The 17,219-nt window shown below is 43.4% G+C and overlaps 1 protein-coding gene across 2 annotated transcripts in view; it reads right to left on the bottom strand.

Moving 5' to 3' along the window:
- Window positions 1-2,540: 2,540 nt before the first annotated feature.
- LOC310855409 (carboxypeptidase Q-like) overlaps window positions 2,541-17,219 on the bottom strand; it is a 33,676-nt gene continuing 18,997 nt past the window's right edge. For both annotated transcript variants that reach the window (XM_083760393.1, XM_083760394.1), the window contains exons 7-11: window positions 11,208-11,319; window positions 9,997-10,088; window positions 9,612-9,707; window positions 7,658-7,763; window positions 2,541-3,104 (exon numbers count right to left, since the gene is read on the bottom strand). In XM_083760393.1, coding sequence (XP_083616519.1) covers window positions 2,944-3,104; window positions 7,658-7,763; window positions 9,612-9,707; window positions 9,997-10,088; window positions 11,208-11,319 — 567 coding nt within the window. In that variant the 3' untranslated portion in view covers window positions 2,541-2,943. The remainder of the gene's footprint in view (window positions 3,105-7,657; window positions 7,764-9,611; window positions 9,708-9,996; window positions 10,089-11,207; window positions 11,320-17,219) is intronic.

Below are 17,219 nucleotides of genomic sequence, written 5' to 3'. Positions count from 1 at the left end.
TGCTAAGGCCCTTTCTGAAACCAGTCCCTTGACTTGAAGTGCTCTCGGGAGGTTCCCTCGTCAGGAAGTGCCCCTCCAGCTGAATCAAGTTCCCTTGATTAGGGTGCTGGGTATAAAAAACTGTTTGGAAATACACTCGCCCTCCTTGTGCAGAAACAGGAAACAGACACCATTCGTTGCCATGGTTACCATTATGCAATTATGTTACCTGTTATTTTGTTTGTACAGTTATATTGCATTGCATCGTGTATTGTGTGACATTGATTTCATTAATATGGAAAAAGGAAATACAGTTCGTGATGTCATAGGCCTATACATCCATGGTGTTTATAAATCATTGTTAAAAGTAGTTTTGTTTGTGTGGTTTCATTTATAGTTTTTCACAGTGGGGTAAATAAAGAGCCCTTGTGAACATCAGTTGGAGCGTTGCCTATTCTGCATCAGATGAAGATTGTTTAGGAGGAGTTTATTTATCAATTATTTGTAGGTGGCGGTTTCCATGCGGACAGAGAGCAGGGCTGCACAAGGCAATCAAGTCTAGATCGGCACAGACTCGCTCTTGAGGGCTTCATACGCCACTTCCACTCAAGGCTGCTTGGTTTCGGACGACACTTAATATGGCGCAGCCTCGCGTGAACGCGAATATCGAGGGCAAGTGTGTCGGGCGAGTGGTGAGGAGCTGGTTTCAGAAAGGGGGTAAGTGTCAGATTTCATGATGGCTACATGTCAATTTGCCATTTTTGATATTTTTGATAAAATAATGATTTCATTTTTAACTATTTTTGAGTGGTTTATTGGGTCTTTTTTCCACCTCTCATACCAAACGTCTTGTAGCCTACAACTGTAATACAAATAAAGTAAATTTATGTCAATAAACAGTCTAGAAAAAAAAGCCAAGTATCAAGTAGTGCAAGTCAACCCACGTGAGCTGCAACTGGCCGCGGCCCTCATCAAGTCACCTTTCGTGCAATGTGGCCCTTGCCCCAAAATGAGTTTGACATTCAGGAAGATAAGGTTTAAGATCTAGAGATTTTAAATCTCTATCTCTAGATCTTCAACCTTATCTTCCTGAATTACGGAATAGATCCACTGTTCTTTCTCACATGCTAATGTTTACTATGATGAAAGCAGTAGCCATCATCATCGTTGTTGGGGGTGGGGGGTCAATGCTTTGCTATTCAGATGTAATTCAGTCAGTAAGTAGGTAGCCTAAGTATTAGAACTGTGATTGATTGGTCATACATGTTATTTATGTTGAGAATACGAGTGACAATAACACATTTGACATTAACTAAATAAAGTCTATCTGACTGAGGAGCACTGCCCCCCACACACACACAGTCACACACACACACACACACACACAGTCAAACACACACACTCTCTTAGATCATTAGGCCTATATTTGCTGTATGCTATATGTGCGAGTGTAGAGTACAATTCAAACTGTAAGATTGGTTACTGTCACGGACAGAAGTGATTATTTCCTTTTCCATGTCACGGACAGTGCATGATGCTTGCGTTTGGAATGAAGTCTTAATTAGCAACTTTGTACAGCCGTGAGACTCTGCCTTTGAAGCGCAAACATTACCGCCCACGTCCCCCTCAATGCTGCATAGAGAGAGAGAGAGAGAGAGAGAGACGCTCCTTAATCCTTACAACAGTGTTTCACCGGATTTCGCTGTTAAATACATAAATAACGCACGTCTGTAGGAACCGATAGTTAGAACCGAAATGTAATTATTGTAATGGATACCCGGTACCCAAAGTACAGACAACTCACACCACCATGTAAGGAAGTGAAGACAACTCACCGGGGTGAGTTGTCCAGTATTCCATTATAACCCTGGGTTACAATAGACACCTAGCCATAGGGATGAAGAAGCAGGTGAAACTACATGGCGATTAAAGTCATGTGTTGCGGGTGTGTAGTTAGTTTGTCAGACTTGTCATGGACAAGACTGGAAAAACGACGTTTTGCCGCCATCTAGTGTTCACCAGCAGACACTGCATGTGTCTGAAGATGATTTATTATGGGTGCTGCAAATGAATACTGGACAACTCACCCCTCTAGGGCGAGTTGGTGCTTCTCAAACCTTTTCATGTCAAGGACCCCCATCTGAACATATGTTGTACCAGGGACCCCCATCTGAACACTATGTTGTACCAGGGACCCCCATCTTAACATAATGTTGTACCAGTGACCCCATCTGAACACTATGTTGTACCAGGGACCCCCATCTGAACATAATCCAGGGACCCCCATCAGAACACTATGTTGTACCAGGGACCCCCATCTGAACACCATGTTGTACCAGGGACCCCCATCTTAACACCATGTTGTACCAGGGACCCCCATCTGAACACTATGTTGTACCAGGAACCCCCATCTGAACATATGTTGTACCAGGGACCCCCCCATCTGATCATATGTTGTACCAGGGACCCCCAGAAGAGAAGATGTATTTTAAGAAATTAAGAAAGTTTCGTCATTGATTGATATCTTGTATTGATCATCAAACAAAACATAATGTCACAAGTTACATACACATCTGACCCACCATAATCAAAAGGATAAAAAAAAAAAAAAGAAGAAGCTTACAGCTTGTTTCCATTGCGGTCCTTGGTATGATGTGTGTGTGTGTATGATGTCATGTAGTGTGGCGCTGTTAGTGTGTGTTAAAGTGCCTATAATCCCATTTGTGAAATCAACTTGAAATCAAATTTTCTTTTTTCCCATGCCGTTGGTTGTTTTGTATGCATTTCTTTCACTGTGTCGTAAATGCGGCATTCGTGCGTCTAGGAAAGGGCAGTTGTTTTACAGACGGGGGGTAAAAAGGGGACAGGGAGTGGGACATCAAAGGGGGAAGCCCCCCTTTGATGTCTACGTGTGCACCACCACGTGCACTGTGTGGAACAGTCCCGACGTGGACTGGGAGGACGCTACCTGGGCAGCATGTCCTCCAGGTCGGCGACCACGAAGGCGACGACGGCCCACAGGGCGGAGCACAGGTCCATGTCCGCCGGGCTCTGCACCGTCATGGTGTCCCCGTCGGAGTGGTGGAACCACATGTAGCGGCCGTCCGACACGTGCAGGCTGGCGCCTGTTAGACGGTACATTACAGGAACACAGTGTTGGAAAAAAAGCACTCGATTGTTTTACTTAAAACCCATTCTGACCTGAGATCAGATTCATACGAGGTTTCCACTGGACACACACACTGGTCTGATTAACCCATTCTGACCTGAGATCAGATTCTAAAAATGTCAGTCGTTCTTCGATAAAAAAAAAGAAAAAATCAAAAATAGCAGACCTACAAGCTCGTAGCGCGTAAAGTAAAAAGGACAAAAGTATCGGCATCATGATGTATTCAAAGTACTGAAAGTAAAAGTATTCACATTGCAGAATGTCTCATTTCACAAGTTCAAAATGTGTAGAAAATCTATTGAAAATAGCCGATCTACAAGCTCACATAAAATCGCCAAAATAACTAGTAACTAAAGTTTTCAAAGAATTGTAGTGGAGTAAAAGTTCAAATGTTGGCTCCGAGTGGAGTAGAAGGAAAAGTACTGGAAATTGGAAATACTCAAGTGAAGTACAAATACCTCAAATGTGTACTTAAGTACAGTACTTAAGTAAAACTTTCCACCACTGACAGGACCACACAGATGGAGAGAGAGCACTGTTGGTTTCTGTTACCCCCCATTTTTGTTACCCTTTTTTTTCTCCACCCTGCAATTGTCAATTTGTCTAATGTAATCCTGGGTGCTATACACTTCAGGGGCCAACCTTGAGGGGAGCAACGGACTGACCTAATGCTTCCTTCAATGCAAGTCCTTCTTTTCACCTGACCGGGTGGACGTAGCGCGCGGAAGGAACACGTTATTCCAACGAGTTCCTTTCCCCTCCAATCAGGCGCCCTGGCTGGCCAGGGGGAGGCATTATAGAGCCCAGGGTTACTGCATGGTTTTTGTGAGGGTATACCTACTCTAGGGGACACAGGGAGAACATGCACACTCCACACAGAAAGTCAACTAAAACTATGACGAAAAATGTTCGTCGTAGTTTTTCTACCCTTTTTTCACAGATGAACATGAAACAAATAAAATGGCCATGATGACTAAAACTATGTCTAAATATATTGACAATTTCATCAACAAATAATAACCACTACTAAAATGTTAGGGAGGGACTGGTGCATATCATTATGTTTGGTTGTGCTCACTCAGGTGTTGCACTCTGAAAATAGCATATACAAGCTCACGCTGCGTTGTGAGCTTGTAGATCGGCCATTTACATCATGCGACCAAGTGTAAAAGCAGGCATTTACGACGCCATCAACGCCCTCCAAAATGCATTGTCAACAAAATCTAAAGTAAGATTTGGTCGACTACAATCTACATTTAAGGTGACTATATGAGAGAGAGAGAGAGAGAGAGAGAGAGAGAGAGAGAGAGAGAGAGAGAGAGAGAGAGAGAGAGAGAGAGAGAGAGAGAGAAGGGGACGACGACTAAAAGAAACAGCAGAGTAAATGAAACATAATAAGTATGATGTTATATTTTCCTGGCATGGTTCAAGTCCAGCCAGCGTCTTATGAATGCACTGCAACTAGTGTCTTGATGAGGTGGTCTTTCTCAGGATGGGTGGGGTGGGGTGGCGTGGGGTGGGGGGCCCTGCCCTGACCGGGCCAGGAAAGTGTCACTTTGCACTGTAACACGCCAAGGCTCCGTGAGGTGTGAACTCACTGCTAAGCTGAAACAGCCTTTAATCCATTCTGGGTGGGAACCCCGTTTGGTGTTTTAAAGCATTATGTTATGCTTTAGCTATTGAAAACTAGCAGATCTGCAAGCTCATAGCTTGTAGGTCTGCTATTTTTGAAAAGTCGTGAAAATTCGGCACAAATATTTTGAATATACGTTCTTTCAGAGCGAATGTTTTTAACTCAAATCTTTGTTTCTGGGGGGGGGGGGGGGGTTCATGGAATAACATATTTTCAGATGGGGGTCGGTGGCCCAATTACCTATCATTTTTGGGGTCCTTGACATGAAATTAGAAACATGAGGTATTTCAGAAAACTGTCAGAATTTAGAAGACTTTTTTTTTTTTAATTTCGACATCAGGTCTAAATGGTTTAATCGGGGCGCATAAGTGACGGGATTAGGCTCTGAACTGTATAGTCCCCACCCAGCAGGTTTCCAGAGCGTGACATACCAGTTTCCCCATTCCATTTCCCATGATGTTGTTTGTTTGGCTCTACGCTACAGCTCAGATCTGAATTCATTGATTGATTGAAGTATGTATTAACAGTTTGCAGAATTACAGTACATTTTCAAGCACATCTCAATACAAAAAACTGTTGGAGTGGACGACCCCAATAAAGCACTTACACTTGTTTCCAAGGGGGTCCACCTTGTTCAATTCATCATAACATTTAGAGACATACAAATAAACACTTCTATATAGCCAAAAAGCAGGAAATCGTCATCATAAAAGGAGGTAAAAAAAAGGGAAAAGAAAACATATACAGTGAGGGGAAAAAGGGGTGGGGGGATTCAAGATTTTACGGTGGTCAGTTTCCAATTGCAGCCGTCCGTAGGTGCCCTTTGAGAGCGGTTTTGAAGGAGTCAAGGGATTTGCATGTCTTAATGACCGTTGGTAGGGCGTTCCACATTTTGGTGGCAGAGGAAATTAAATGAAAATGAGTTCTTTATGTCAGTGAGCATGCTGGAACCAAGATAAAACAGGCGTGGAGCCGTGGATGTGTCTTCACATACGCAATTCATACGTATTCGTATACGTATACCCCCCTTCTGTTCACTTCCATTCTACAGGACCAAAGGGACTTTAGTGCAGTGGCGTATCTACAATAAGGCGAGGACAGGCGGCCGGCCGCCTGTCCAAATCCATTTCTGCCTGGCTAAAATCCATACACTGAGAAAGAAGATCACACCCGTGTGAACTGAGTGGTGCAATCCCCCCCACACCTCTCTCTCTCATTAGCAGGCAGCAGGCACATCACTATCTCTGTTTCTGGCGCCCCCTACTGGTACTAATAAGTCACATACTCGTGCTCATGACAGACCACTGATACATAGATACGCACGGACATTGCTGGTTGTAGGAGCGGTTGCACCACTCAAAAAAGAGAGGACAAACACCAGACCTGAGAACTAGTATTGGACAGCTGATTGGCCCGGCCGTTGCGCATATAGAACGCGACTCTCAATCACCCATTGGAATGCAAATGTACGCCTTTCAGCCTTTTTGTATCCTACTCGTCTGGCAGGTATATCTCTTTGAAAACCTTTAGTGCTCCTGATTGTGCATGGGGGGAGGGGGGACGACGACGACACATCTTGCCTGCTCAACATGTAATTCCTGGAAACGCCTCTGGTTTATAGTGTACTAAAAATTACATGATAGCTGTATTAAAAAGCAAATGTCTCAACTATGGTTAGAATATGTTTTTGTTGGTGAAACCCGACTAACAGCAGCTCATGAAATGTACAAGACCTAGTCATAAACTGTCATACATGAGTCATACTGAGGACCTAGTCCTGAATGGTTGCCACACACGCTGCTGTCATTTATTGGTTACTCAGGTCACATGACCAGGAAACAGGTAACAGGTAACAGAAATCTTTAGAGACCCCGAATGTTATGTAACGTGATGTTATGATTCAGACCGGCCGGTTGAGAGGAGCGTTCGTCACTAAATAAAGAAACCAGCGCTTCTTTCACCTGACAAATATCACTTAAGCAATATTACATGCGTTGCTTTTGCAGCATCGCAGTCGTGCATTAATGACGTTAAAACACCCCCTCGAGTGTAAAAATGCAATTATACAACAGTTACCCTTAAAACGAAGAAAATCACTGAAAAAACATATTTTTTTAATGACAGATGTAGTCACTACGACTACAAATGTCCCAAGAAACTAGCTAGCCTAGCCACTGACTTTGCTGCGCTCTGGGAGAACAGAGCAGCTGAATTATTTGTTTTGATTAGGTGTGGAGTGTTGCTCGTTTGAACCACGGCTAGAAAGCCATTTCAACCAATTCAGATTGCTTCCTCGAAACGACCTGTTGTATTATGTGATAATTTCCTGTTTTGCAGTAGTTATTCTCAATTCCTCACGGATATGCGAGACCACCGTGTATTTCTACGTACGTTGCAATTTCACTTCTTTAAAAACACATGAACAACACAGGTTGTCTGGACCACTTAAACCACCACCACGGGAACCACACTCTTGACACTAGAACCTCTCATCATGTGTCGTACTGTATACTGTAACGTCTTGTCGCGTGTGAACTGTGAATAAGAGGATGTGTTTATGCGCAGTTTTGCGCACGCAGCAATTTCACTTCTGAAACCAAAGTCCAGTGGCTGCAGGAGATGAGGAGTTCAGTTCATCAAAAAAACAGTAACTGCAAAGAGGTACAGAGACCCGGTGTGTGAATTGGTTCCTTTACTGGACCCGGCCCGGCAGTGGCTCAGGGGTAGAGTGGCTGGGAGAGCGCCCGATGGGAACCTTGCGGTGAATGAATGTGGGCGTGAATGGCTGAACGTAATGCACAAGCTAACGCAGCCTTGGATAAAGGATGGACAGACAGACAGACACATATTTTGAACAGATAGACATACAGACTTACCTGGGACCCCGGCCTCCATCCAGGGTGATATATCTGTCCCCAAAGCCTGGGTCTCCAGTTTGGTGGTGTTAATGGGAGCCAGCAGTTGAACAACGTGCTCCATGACCTGGTGGGTTGAGATACAATATGGCAATACCTTTATTTAAGGACAGAACCCAGTGACTCCAGTGGTTTATTGAACACAATTTTGTGTATACACATCTTTTCTAATCAAACCACAGGAGGCCTTGGACGTGTATACACGACTTTAGGGCTTTTTTTTTTTTCTTTTTTATCCCACGATTTTGTAACCCAGTTTTCTTTTCACCCAGTGCCAATTATCTAATGTAATCCTGGGCGCTACACTTCCTCTGCCAACCTGGGGGGGGGCAGCGGACTGACCTCATGCCTCCTTCTATGCATGAGGAGTCCAAGCTGCTTCTTTTCACCTGACAGAGGGGAATTTCCCCGGCCGGACGTAGCGCGTGGAAGGGACACGTTATTCCGACCAGTTCCTTTCCCCTCCATCAGGCGCCCCGGCTGGCCAGGGGGAGGTAGTTTTAGAGACCAGGATTACGGCATGTTTTTGTGAGGGTATCTACCCTAGGGGACACGGGGAGAACATGCAAACTCCACACAGAAAGGCCCTATCGCCAACCCCCGCCTCGGGTATGGGCACTGATGACGCGGAGGAGGGAACACGCCGCCAGTGCCCACAGCGTCCCCAGAGGGCTTTTTTATTGATATAACCAAAAACTATTTTTTTGGTTGGCCTCTCTTTCTCCTTCCTTCGTACTACTTGCTGTTTCACGCACACGCACGCGTTACCGTTCACTTCCTTGTTTACGGCTCAGAAAGAATGGCTCCTAATCTAGGCTCTCCATGATTTTCCACCAATCTTCTGTCTTCATTTCTGACTTCAGCATGCCTCTCGTTTGGAAGAGTAACGCATCTAGAGAGACTTTAGCGTGACCAGCACGATGTAAGAATGGAACATTATGCCTACCGGTTTTGGTGGGGAACGGAAGGGTGGGGACCTTTCAGAGTAAAATCTGCCATATCTCCTGGCACTCTAGCGCTTATATTTGAAAGATGCTGGCAGCATCCATTGTGTTTAAGAACAAGCCAGTACAACCCAGTGCCACCGCAGACTGCTGTGGTGGTCAGTCACTGGGAGCTGACCAGTCTCTGTGCCAAGATACCTCAGTGAGACAGACAGTGGTGTGACAGAGAGAAACACTGGACGGCTTTGGTGAGATTGGGGATAATGGGCAGCGGTGACCTAAGGGTTAGAGGAGCGCCCTTGTTGCCGAAAGGTTGCCGGTTCGATTCCCCGGCCAGGCAGGAAAAATCTGGGTGGGGAAGTGATTGTCATCACTCACCCAACACCGCTGAAGTGCCCTTGAGCAAGGCACTGGACCCCCAACTGCTCCCCCTGGAGCTGCTTAGTGGCCAACAGTATAAGACTGTGGTTGTACTGGTCAGCTCCTAGGTGTGTGTGTCTGTCTGTGTTTCTGTGTGCAGGGCGTTGCTGAAAATGAGCACCTGTGCTCAGCTACTTCCCTGGGTAAATAAAGAATAAAAAATAAAAATAAAAAAATAAAATGGGATCCCAGGCCTGCTAAACGTTTCAGCGCTAAGAACCAAAAGAGAAATTAGGATGTTTGCCTGGGACTCAAAGTAGTGACAATATCAGTTCACAATGCATCTTTTTAGGCCACGTTGAGCTTGTAGATCGTCTATTTTCACTACTACTTCATGGAATTTCTTTGACCTTTCTTTGATTTCTTCATGAATGTACTGAAATTTTAATTCGTTTTTTGCTTTTTTTTCGGGAATGTTGTTTGAAAATGTTAATAACAACAAGTTAAAACAAAAATGTGGGAAACAAAAAATAAAAATGTGTCCAAGACCCACAGTCCCACTGTTTGGGGAACTAAAACCATCACACACACACACTATCTAACGTTATTACCTTCCATGCCGCGTCGCTGCCGCTGAACTTTAAAGCCAGCGGTGTGAACGTCCCCTCATCAGACTCCATCACAAGGTCATAGTTGGACAGATTCACCTGGGAGAGAGGATGGAAGACACAAAGACACATTTAGAAACGGCCAGCGAGATCAAAGCCGTTTACTGACCAAAATAAATATAGATATATTATTTGACGTTGCCAAGTCGGAGGTCTCATGTGTCTCACTGCACTTCCGCCCACTGTGTGGATTCAAACCGACAACCTCGAGCTTCCCTAACAAGCAGGTGAGCAACAGTAAAAGTGAACCACACACCTTATGGGTGTTGTAGTACTAAAGTGAACCACACACCTTATGGGTGTTGTAGTACTAAAGTGAACCACACACCTTATGGGTGTTGTAGTATTGCTGTGCTCCGACGCCATCCTGTTCCTCTCCCGTCCACAGCACTGCTCTGAGGGTCCTCCTGGGGCGCAGACCTGGACACGCACGCACACACATTACTACAGTATACTTGTGAGGACATCAACGTTTTAGGACGTCGATCTTATGAATGTCATTTGAGGGGCGCCGGCGACCAGCCCTTCCGAAAGGCTACAGCGGCGCCGCTATGTCCAGAGTACTAAACGTGACGTCATATGGACTTTTATAAGTATATAAATATATATACTTATATAATATATAATAAATATATATAGTATATAAGTATATAAAGTCTATAAACTTTTGTTTTTAGAGTACGATGTTTGTTTAAAGCATTTTAGCATTATTGTATAACTGTAACATGTGTATTTGTTTTTGTTTAAAGCATTTTAGCGTTATTGTATAACTGTAACCTACATGTGTATTTTTTTTTTGCAAACTGTTAATAAAGTATTCAATCAATCACAAACATACACGTTACTAAAATAATATATACTAAAATAATATATGGGGGTGGGGGGAGAACACAACGGAGACAGCGCTTCTTTCACCTGACAAATATCACTATGTGATAATTTCTTGTTTGTAAATGAATGCCCTACTTTTCCATTACTACAAGCTCAAAACACAGCATGTTTTGAGCTTGTAGATCTGCAATGTTTTTGCAACTTTTGAATTTGAATGAACTACAATCCACCTTTTGAAGAATATAACCTTACAAATAAGGAAAGGAGCGACCGACTTGATATCAGAGCATTCTGAGCACATTTACTTAAAATGCGCGCACGGCCGCAAAATTAATAACCGATTAAATTAGATTAAAGAAAGACGTAATATCACGTTCTGGCACAGGCGGGGGGGGAGGAGAAATGAACGTAATGCCACGTTCCTGGCCTTTATTGGGTTAACTAGTTTTTCCCAGTTTCTACTTTCTCTCACGTACCCTGTAGTACCTCTGCGTGCCGCTAGGGGGGACACACTCTCCCCCATTGGAGAACCACTGGCATGGAGCCTATGGTGAGTGTTGTCATATATGGTAAATAAGTGTGTGGGTGTATTATAAAAGCAACAGCTCACTCCAGGCCAATATGCGTCACGCCAAACCCCCGCCGTGTTCATGATGACCCGTCTGTCGCGAGTTATTGCAAAAAGTAAAACGTGTCCCTCGTCATTACCCAGGTCCTTGATGATTGACAGGGCCTCCCAGGAGATGATGGCCCCGCCCCCATCGTCCATGGCGCCCTGGCCCACGTCCCAGCTGTCCAAATGGCCGCTCAGTAACACCACCTGACAGGACGCGCACGCACACACACACATGCACGCACGCACACACACACACACACACACACACACACACACACAGACAGACAGTGGAGGAGGGAGGGTGAGAGGTGTGCAGCAGTATCGGGGTTACCTGTAACCTGGGCAGGAAGTGAGAGTGAATCCATGTCATCAGTCTGGCCAAAGCCACGCTAGGGTTTTGGGTGTTTAAACCTTTTCATGTCAAGGTATGTATTTGGTCGCGGACCGCCATCTCAAAATATGTTGTCGACATTAGTACATTTACATTTTTGTACACGTGTCGCGATGTGATACTATTTGTCATACAAAGTAAACTATTTATTGTACACATACTGTGGTACCTGGTGTTTCCGATCTGATGTTGTTCATTTGAGACAGAACCTACTGACTGAAATAGCCAAAACACATACAGTAGAATAACTACATACGTCATGTTTCAAAACACTGCTTTCTTTTTTTGTGCACATTCAAAATCTATTGGGAGTAAATATAATATTCCCAGGGTCCAATATACTCTACAAGATAAACAATGTGATTTAGTTTTTATTCAGAGAACATGTGGTGCATCTAGCACCACAAGATGCCACCCTACAGTTATGAAAGGGACAAATTTGGAAATGATAAATCATGTCAAATCCTGACTGATGAGCAGGCAGTTCCACTTCTTCTTTCAGAAGAAGATATTATTCCCCCGACGATAACATGGAAGGAAGGCATTTAAGAAGAAACCACATCTTACTAGAAAGACTATAATGTCTTCTTAGGAAGACATTATAGTTCTTTGTTCTTCATTTTGATTTGAACCGTTTTCATAACGGCTTGCATTCATTGTCTTTGAATATTGTGTTTGAAACTGAAGGATGATCAAATAAACTAAACTAAACTAAACTCATCAGTGATTGAATCTTCCCTTCAGTTGCCCATGGCTCATCTTTCTCACGGCTTCTTCATCTTTTTGTCACTAGCAGTTAAATGATTATTATTATTAATAAAATAATCAACTACTGTGGAAAATTAATCAAATGAAATGTTAGTAACGAAAACAGGGAATCATAGCTTCAAATTGACATATTGGTTGTTCAGTTTGGCACCAGTTTTGAAGACATGGCGTATGGAGTAATGTCTCGCAGAAAACAGCGAGTTGGGAAAACGGGCTTGAAAGGTTCACTTCTGTGTTCTGTGGACTCCAACATTACGCCTAGCTACATGTTTGAGCATTTATTTCATATGTACATGTCGATCTCAGCACATTTATTTCAGACATGCTCTAGTATGTGAAGAGTCTGCCTGTGCCATTTACTCATTTTGGATACAAAAATGAAAACAAATCAGTTAGTCTTGCCGCCATGTCTGTCTCTGTATCAAAAAGAGTCAAATAGTTGCAACCCTCACGTTTTCTTTTGATGATATGAATTGAACAATGTGGACCCTGATGTAAACAAGTGTAATGCTTAATTGGGTCGTCCACTCACAGTTAACAGTCTTTGTATTGAGTTTGTGCTTGAAATGTACTGTAAATTCTGCAAACTTAATAAATATTTCAATCAATCAATCAAAAACATGGACAGCTATGAGTGTGTGATGGGATGTTTCTGAAGACGTGGTCTGAACCACCTAAATAACTGGCCTAGATCAGAGGTTCCCAAACCGGGAGTCCCCAAATGATTTTGGGGACCCCCAGATGATTAGCTTGATGTGCAACAGTATATGAATGAATGACCTTTAAGAAATGTTTTAGTCCAAATTGGCAAATATTATGCAAGAAAGAGGCAAACATTGTGAAAATAGCTGATTTGTGAGCTTGTAGTTCGGCTATTTTGACAATATCCGTGTGTGGAACCGAGTGAAACTAAATGCAATGACTGCAATTCCAAGTGCTTGTCAGAGTCACCAGTTCAAAGATGATTATTTTTGGGAGGTCCCCAGTTCAAATATGATTATTTTTGAGAGGGGTTGCCAGTTCAAATATGATTCTTTTTGAGGGGGGTTGCCAGTTCAAATATGATTCTTTTTGAGGGGGGTTGCCAGTTCAAATATGATTATTTTTGAGGGGTGGTTGCCAGTTAAAATATGATTATTTTGGCCTCAACGGAATTATTAGAAAACATGTGACCGTCTGTCATGTCTCAGTGCCGTCAGGGAATCGTTGACAGTGCAGGCGACATGGCGTGACATCGTCATGAACCGACGTTTCATCTGAACTTTGTGACTTCTTTGTTCCAGCACCGATTCAGTTTCCTCATTGTGAAGTTCTGCTTCTGGAAGATGATCGGGTCTTACACAACAACGGGAAACCATCTAACCTCAAATAGCAACAAAATACGAGGGCTGGTCACCATCATGACATTTCAGCTGACGATTATAGTTGTGATGATGATGATGATTTAACACATTCTGACCTGACATCCGATTAAAAAAAATGTCTTCTACATCCTGACAGTTTTCTGAAAAAGCTATGTTTCTATGTCAGTCGTTCTTTTCGATTTTTCTAAAATAGCAGACCTACAGGCTCGTAGGCTCGTATGAGCTTGTAGATCTGCTATTTTTCAATAGCTAAAGCATAACAATGCTAACGCCAAAAGGGGGTTCCCGCCCCAAAATGGGTTAACTGCGATTTTGGCATTAAACATACCACATAAATACAAAATGCATTTATGTTTTCCTTTTAGGCTTCGTGAACACATGGCAGTTATGACACAAATAACTGAAATGTGGCGCGTACCAATAATCAAAGCTAGCCAATTTTAAATCTTTCAACGATAGCAAATCTACAAGCTCACAACACGGGAAGATACGACACGTTGTGAGCTTGTTCCAGTGCATGGGAGGGAAAAATAAAAAGGGGAGGAAAAAAAATAAAAAAATAAATGGTGCAATTCTATAGCGCCTTTCTTTATCCAAGGTGCTTTACATATATTGGTGCATTACATTCACCCATTCATACACCGATGGCGGCGGAAACCATGCAAACTGTCAAGGGGTTCAGCCTCCAGGAAGAAACCCTAAATACAAAGTTAACACACCATTGCACATAAAAATGACTCCAGGGTGTCTAATGAAAGTACCGTCACCTCATAAAAACACATGGAAAACTGGAAAAATACAAAACAAATGTGGCACTCCATCTTTAAGAGACCAGCATCACTATGGTTACGAATCTGCCGTAAAGCGCGAGTTGTTGTGACTCTCATGTACATGCTGCTGTGTTGTTATCCTGCCGAGGCTTTTCACTAAACTTTACTATTTTGATTATAATCACGGTGTGCACATTCGAGACATATTACAAAAGATGCCCCCGCCAGCCCGCCCGCCCTCTGCAATGAACTACTTATTTGCGCAGTTTTCTAACTTTGCTTCAGAAATCGGTTCCGACGGGACAAAGACAAAACACAACACAACAAACAGAATCTATCACAGTCATCATGTGTGTGTGTGTGTGTGTGTGTGTGCGCTGCTATCCTAAAATAACTCATTTTTAGGGGTTATGGCATTGTAAAAAAGAAAACGGCAAAAGAATCAAATAAAGGTAAAAGAAAAATCGTGTGCTCACGCGCAGGTTTCCCCCCCCCAAACATTCGCCCCCTCCTGGGGTCAAGATCAAACTACACTGCATGGTTCCAGTGGAACGGTTAACTTGTTCGACTGAATCAGCCAAACAAAACGTATTTTGGTATATTAAACATTACATTTCTCTGTGACACGTCTGTCCCTTCTCTACCCTTCGCCGTGGTTTATTTTTGCCGGTCACTGAAAGATTTATTGTATTGCATGTATGTATTTTGGCAACGTCAGTCGACTGCGAGATTCTCTTTTGCAGCCAACACCCTCACATTCACATGTGGAACTAAATTACAAGCCAGCACACGCCAGTAAAACCCAGTTTAATCCAGTGTGGAACCATGTCCAAGCTATATAACCCAGTACAAGCCAGTGAAGGTCCCAGGTCCACAGGGGTTGACACTATGACAGGTAAATAAAATGTTGGGGCATGTGGAGATTGCTTTCGAGTTGCCCAAACTGCAAGTGCAACATTTGAGGAGTCTGCTATGAACACAACACGAGATATATAGATAGATAGCTATAAACACTATTCCCAGTCGGTGGACTTCAAAATAAGTTATTCATTTATTTATTTATTATTGTCTCCACCAGGCCGAAGGCATGTGGGGAGAGTATGTTTTGCACTCCGTCCGTCCGCGTGTCCGTCCGTCCGTGTGTCCGTCCGTGTGTCCGTGAACAGCTAATCTCGGCCACCGTTAACCCGGTCGATGCCATATTTTGCACACACACTCCCTGGATGCCAACCATGAACCTCTGCCCCAAACTTTCCAGAACGGCCTGTTATAGCGCCACCAGGAGGCCGCTTTGTGCAAAACAAGTTTTTGCACAGTACACCTACAGATTCTGTCCAAACATCACGCAAATTGGTACACAGTCTCTCTAGAGCCATTCAACGAAACGGGTCTTTCAGATTTATCAGACTCCATCCTGATTGGTTAAGATTGGCTTCCAAAGTTCACAGGAGTGCTCAGTTTCAAACAAAATGCTGCAAATCATGAACACATCGCGTGATTTCCGTGAAATTGTGCACCCACATTCCCACTAGGCCAGGGGTCGGCAACCCAAGATGTTGAATGAGCCATTTTCGACCAAAAAAATTAATTCAAAATCTATCTGGAGCCGCAAAAAAAATGTAAGCCTTAAAATGCTTATATAATGAAGACAACAGGGCTGCAAGTGGATATTAGCCTATCTATCAAAATAAAAAGTGCGCTATGGTTCAAGCCCGTTCGGAAATAGTGCACTGTGCAATGCAAACTAATAGGCGAGTGCGCTCCCGGTGCGCATTTCCGAACGCAGTCAACGCACCCTCCATTATTATGCCATGTTTTTTGCATTGTGTTCTTACCCGTTTAATGTGATTTCTGTGTGTGGACATCGCTGGAGAGCTTCTCAACATTGGGCATGTAAAATGTCACTTTAATCTTCACACACGACTGCAAGCTCTCATCGGTGAGGCGTGTGTGGTATTTGGATTTAATGTAGTTCATGTTTGAGAATATCTGCTCACAAAAGTACGTTGATCCAAAGATGGATAATACTCCAAATGCGAGTTTCTTCATGTTCACATAATTGTCTGGAAGAGCATTCCATGTTTTCCACACAAGTGTGTGGGAAGGCAGAAGGGAGCAAACTTTTAAGAAGTGGATCGCAGCTAATTAAACTCCACCACTGCTGGCTGCTGCTTTGCTGTTTCGTTGCAACCCGGGAGATAATAAAACGTCTATATGACTCCTTCATATAGTCACCGTCTGTGAATGGCTTGCCACGTTTTATTTATTGTTTGATAGTTTGTCACTGCAGATTTAGCCATGGTGCGTCATGGCAACTGCAGCCTGTTTTACGCAATCGCTACATTTACATTGTAAACGTGTACATAAACATTCAGATTCCAAATATAAAGTCCTCGCCACATGTGCCACGGGTGTTAGAATGTTGCTGGTACAGCGATTAGCATTGCTGCATCCCGCGTTGTTTAATAAAAAGCATTTTTATCCGAGCAGTTATTTACTGGCCATTGGCTTTCAACTACGCGCCCCCACCCGGTGTGCAACTGTTTCCCAACCCCGTTTGAGAAAAGGGGCGATCGGATAAAAATGCTTTTTATTAAACAACGCGGGATGCAGCAATGCTAATCGCTGTACCAGCACATTTCTAACTCCCGTGGCACATGTGGCGAGGACTTTATATTTTAAATCGGAATGTTTATATACACGTTTGGACTGCGATTGCGTAAAACAGGCTGCTGTTGCGTCATGACTGACAGTCATGTTTCAGGGCTATACTGCAGATTAAGCATACAGGCAATCCATCATAATATTTAT

Source organism: Protomyctophum parallelum (assembly GCF_964188405.1).
Source record: "Protomyctophum parallelum genome assembly, chromosome: 3".
Classification (NCBI taxonomy): Eukaryota; Metazoa; Chordata; class Actinopteri; order Myctophiformes; family Myctophidae; genus Protomyctophum; species Protomyctophum parallelum.
This window is presented reverse-complemented; position numbering and strand designations above follow the sequence as displayed.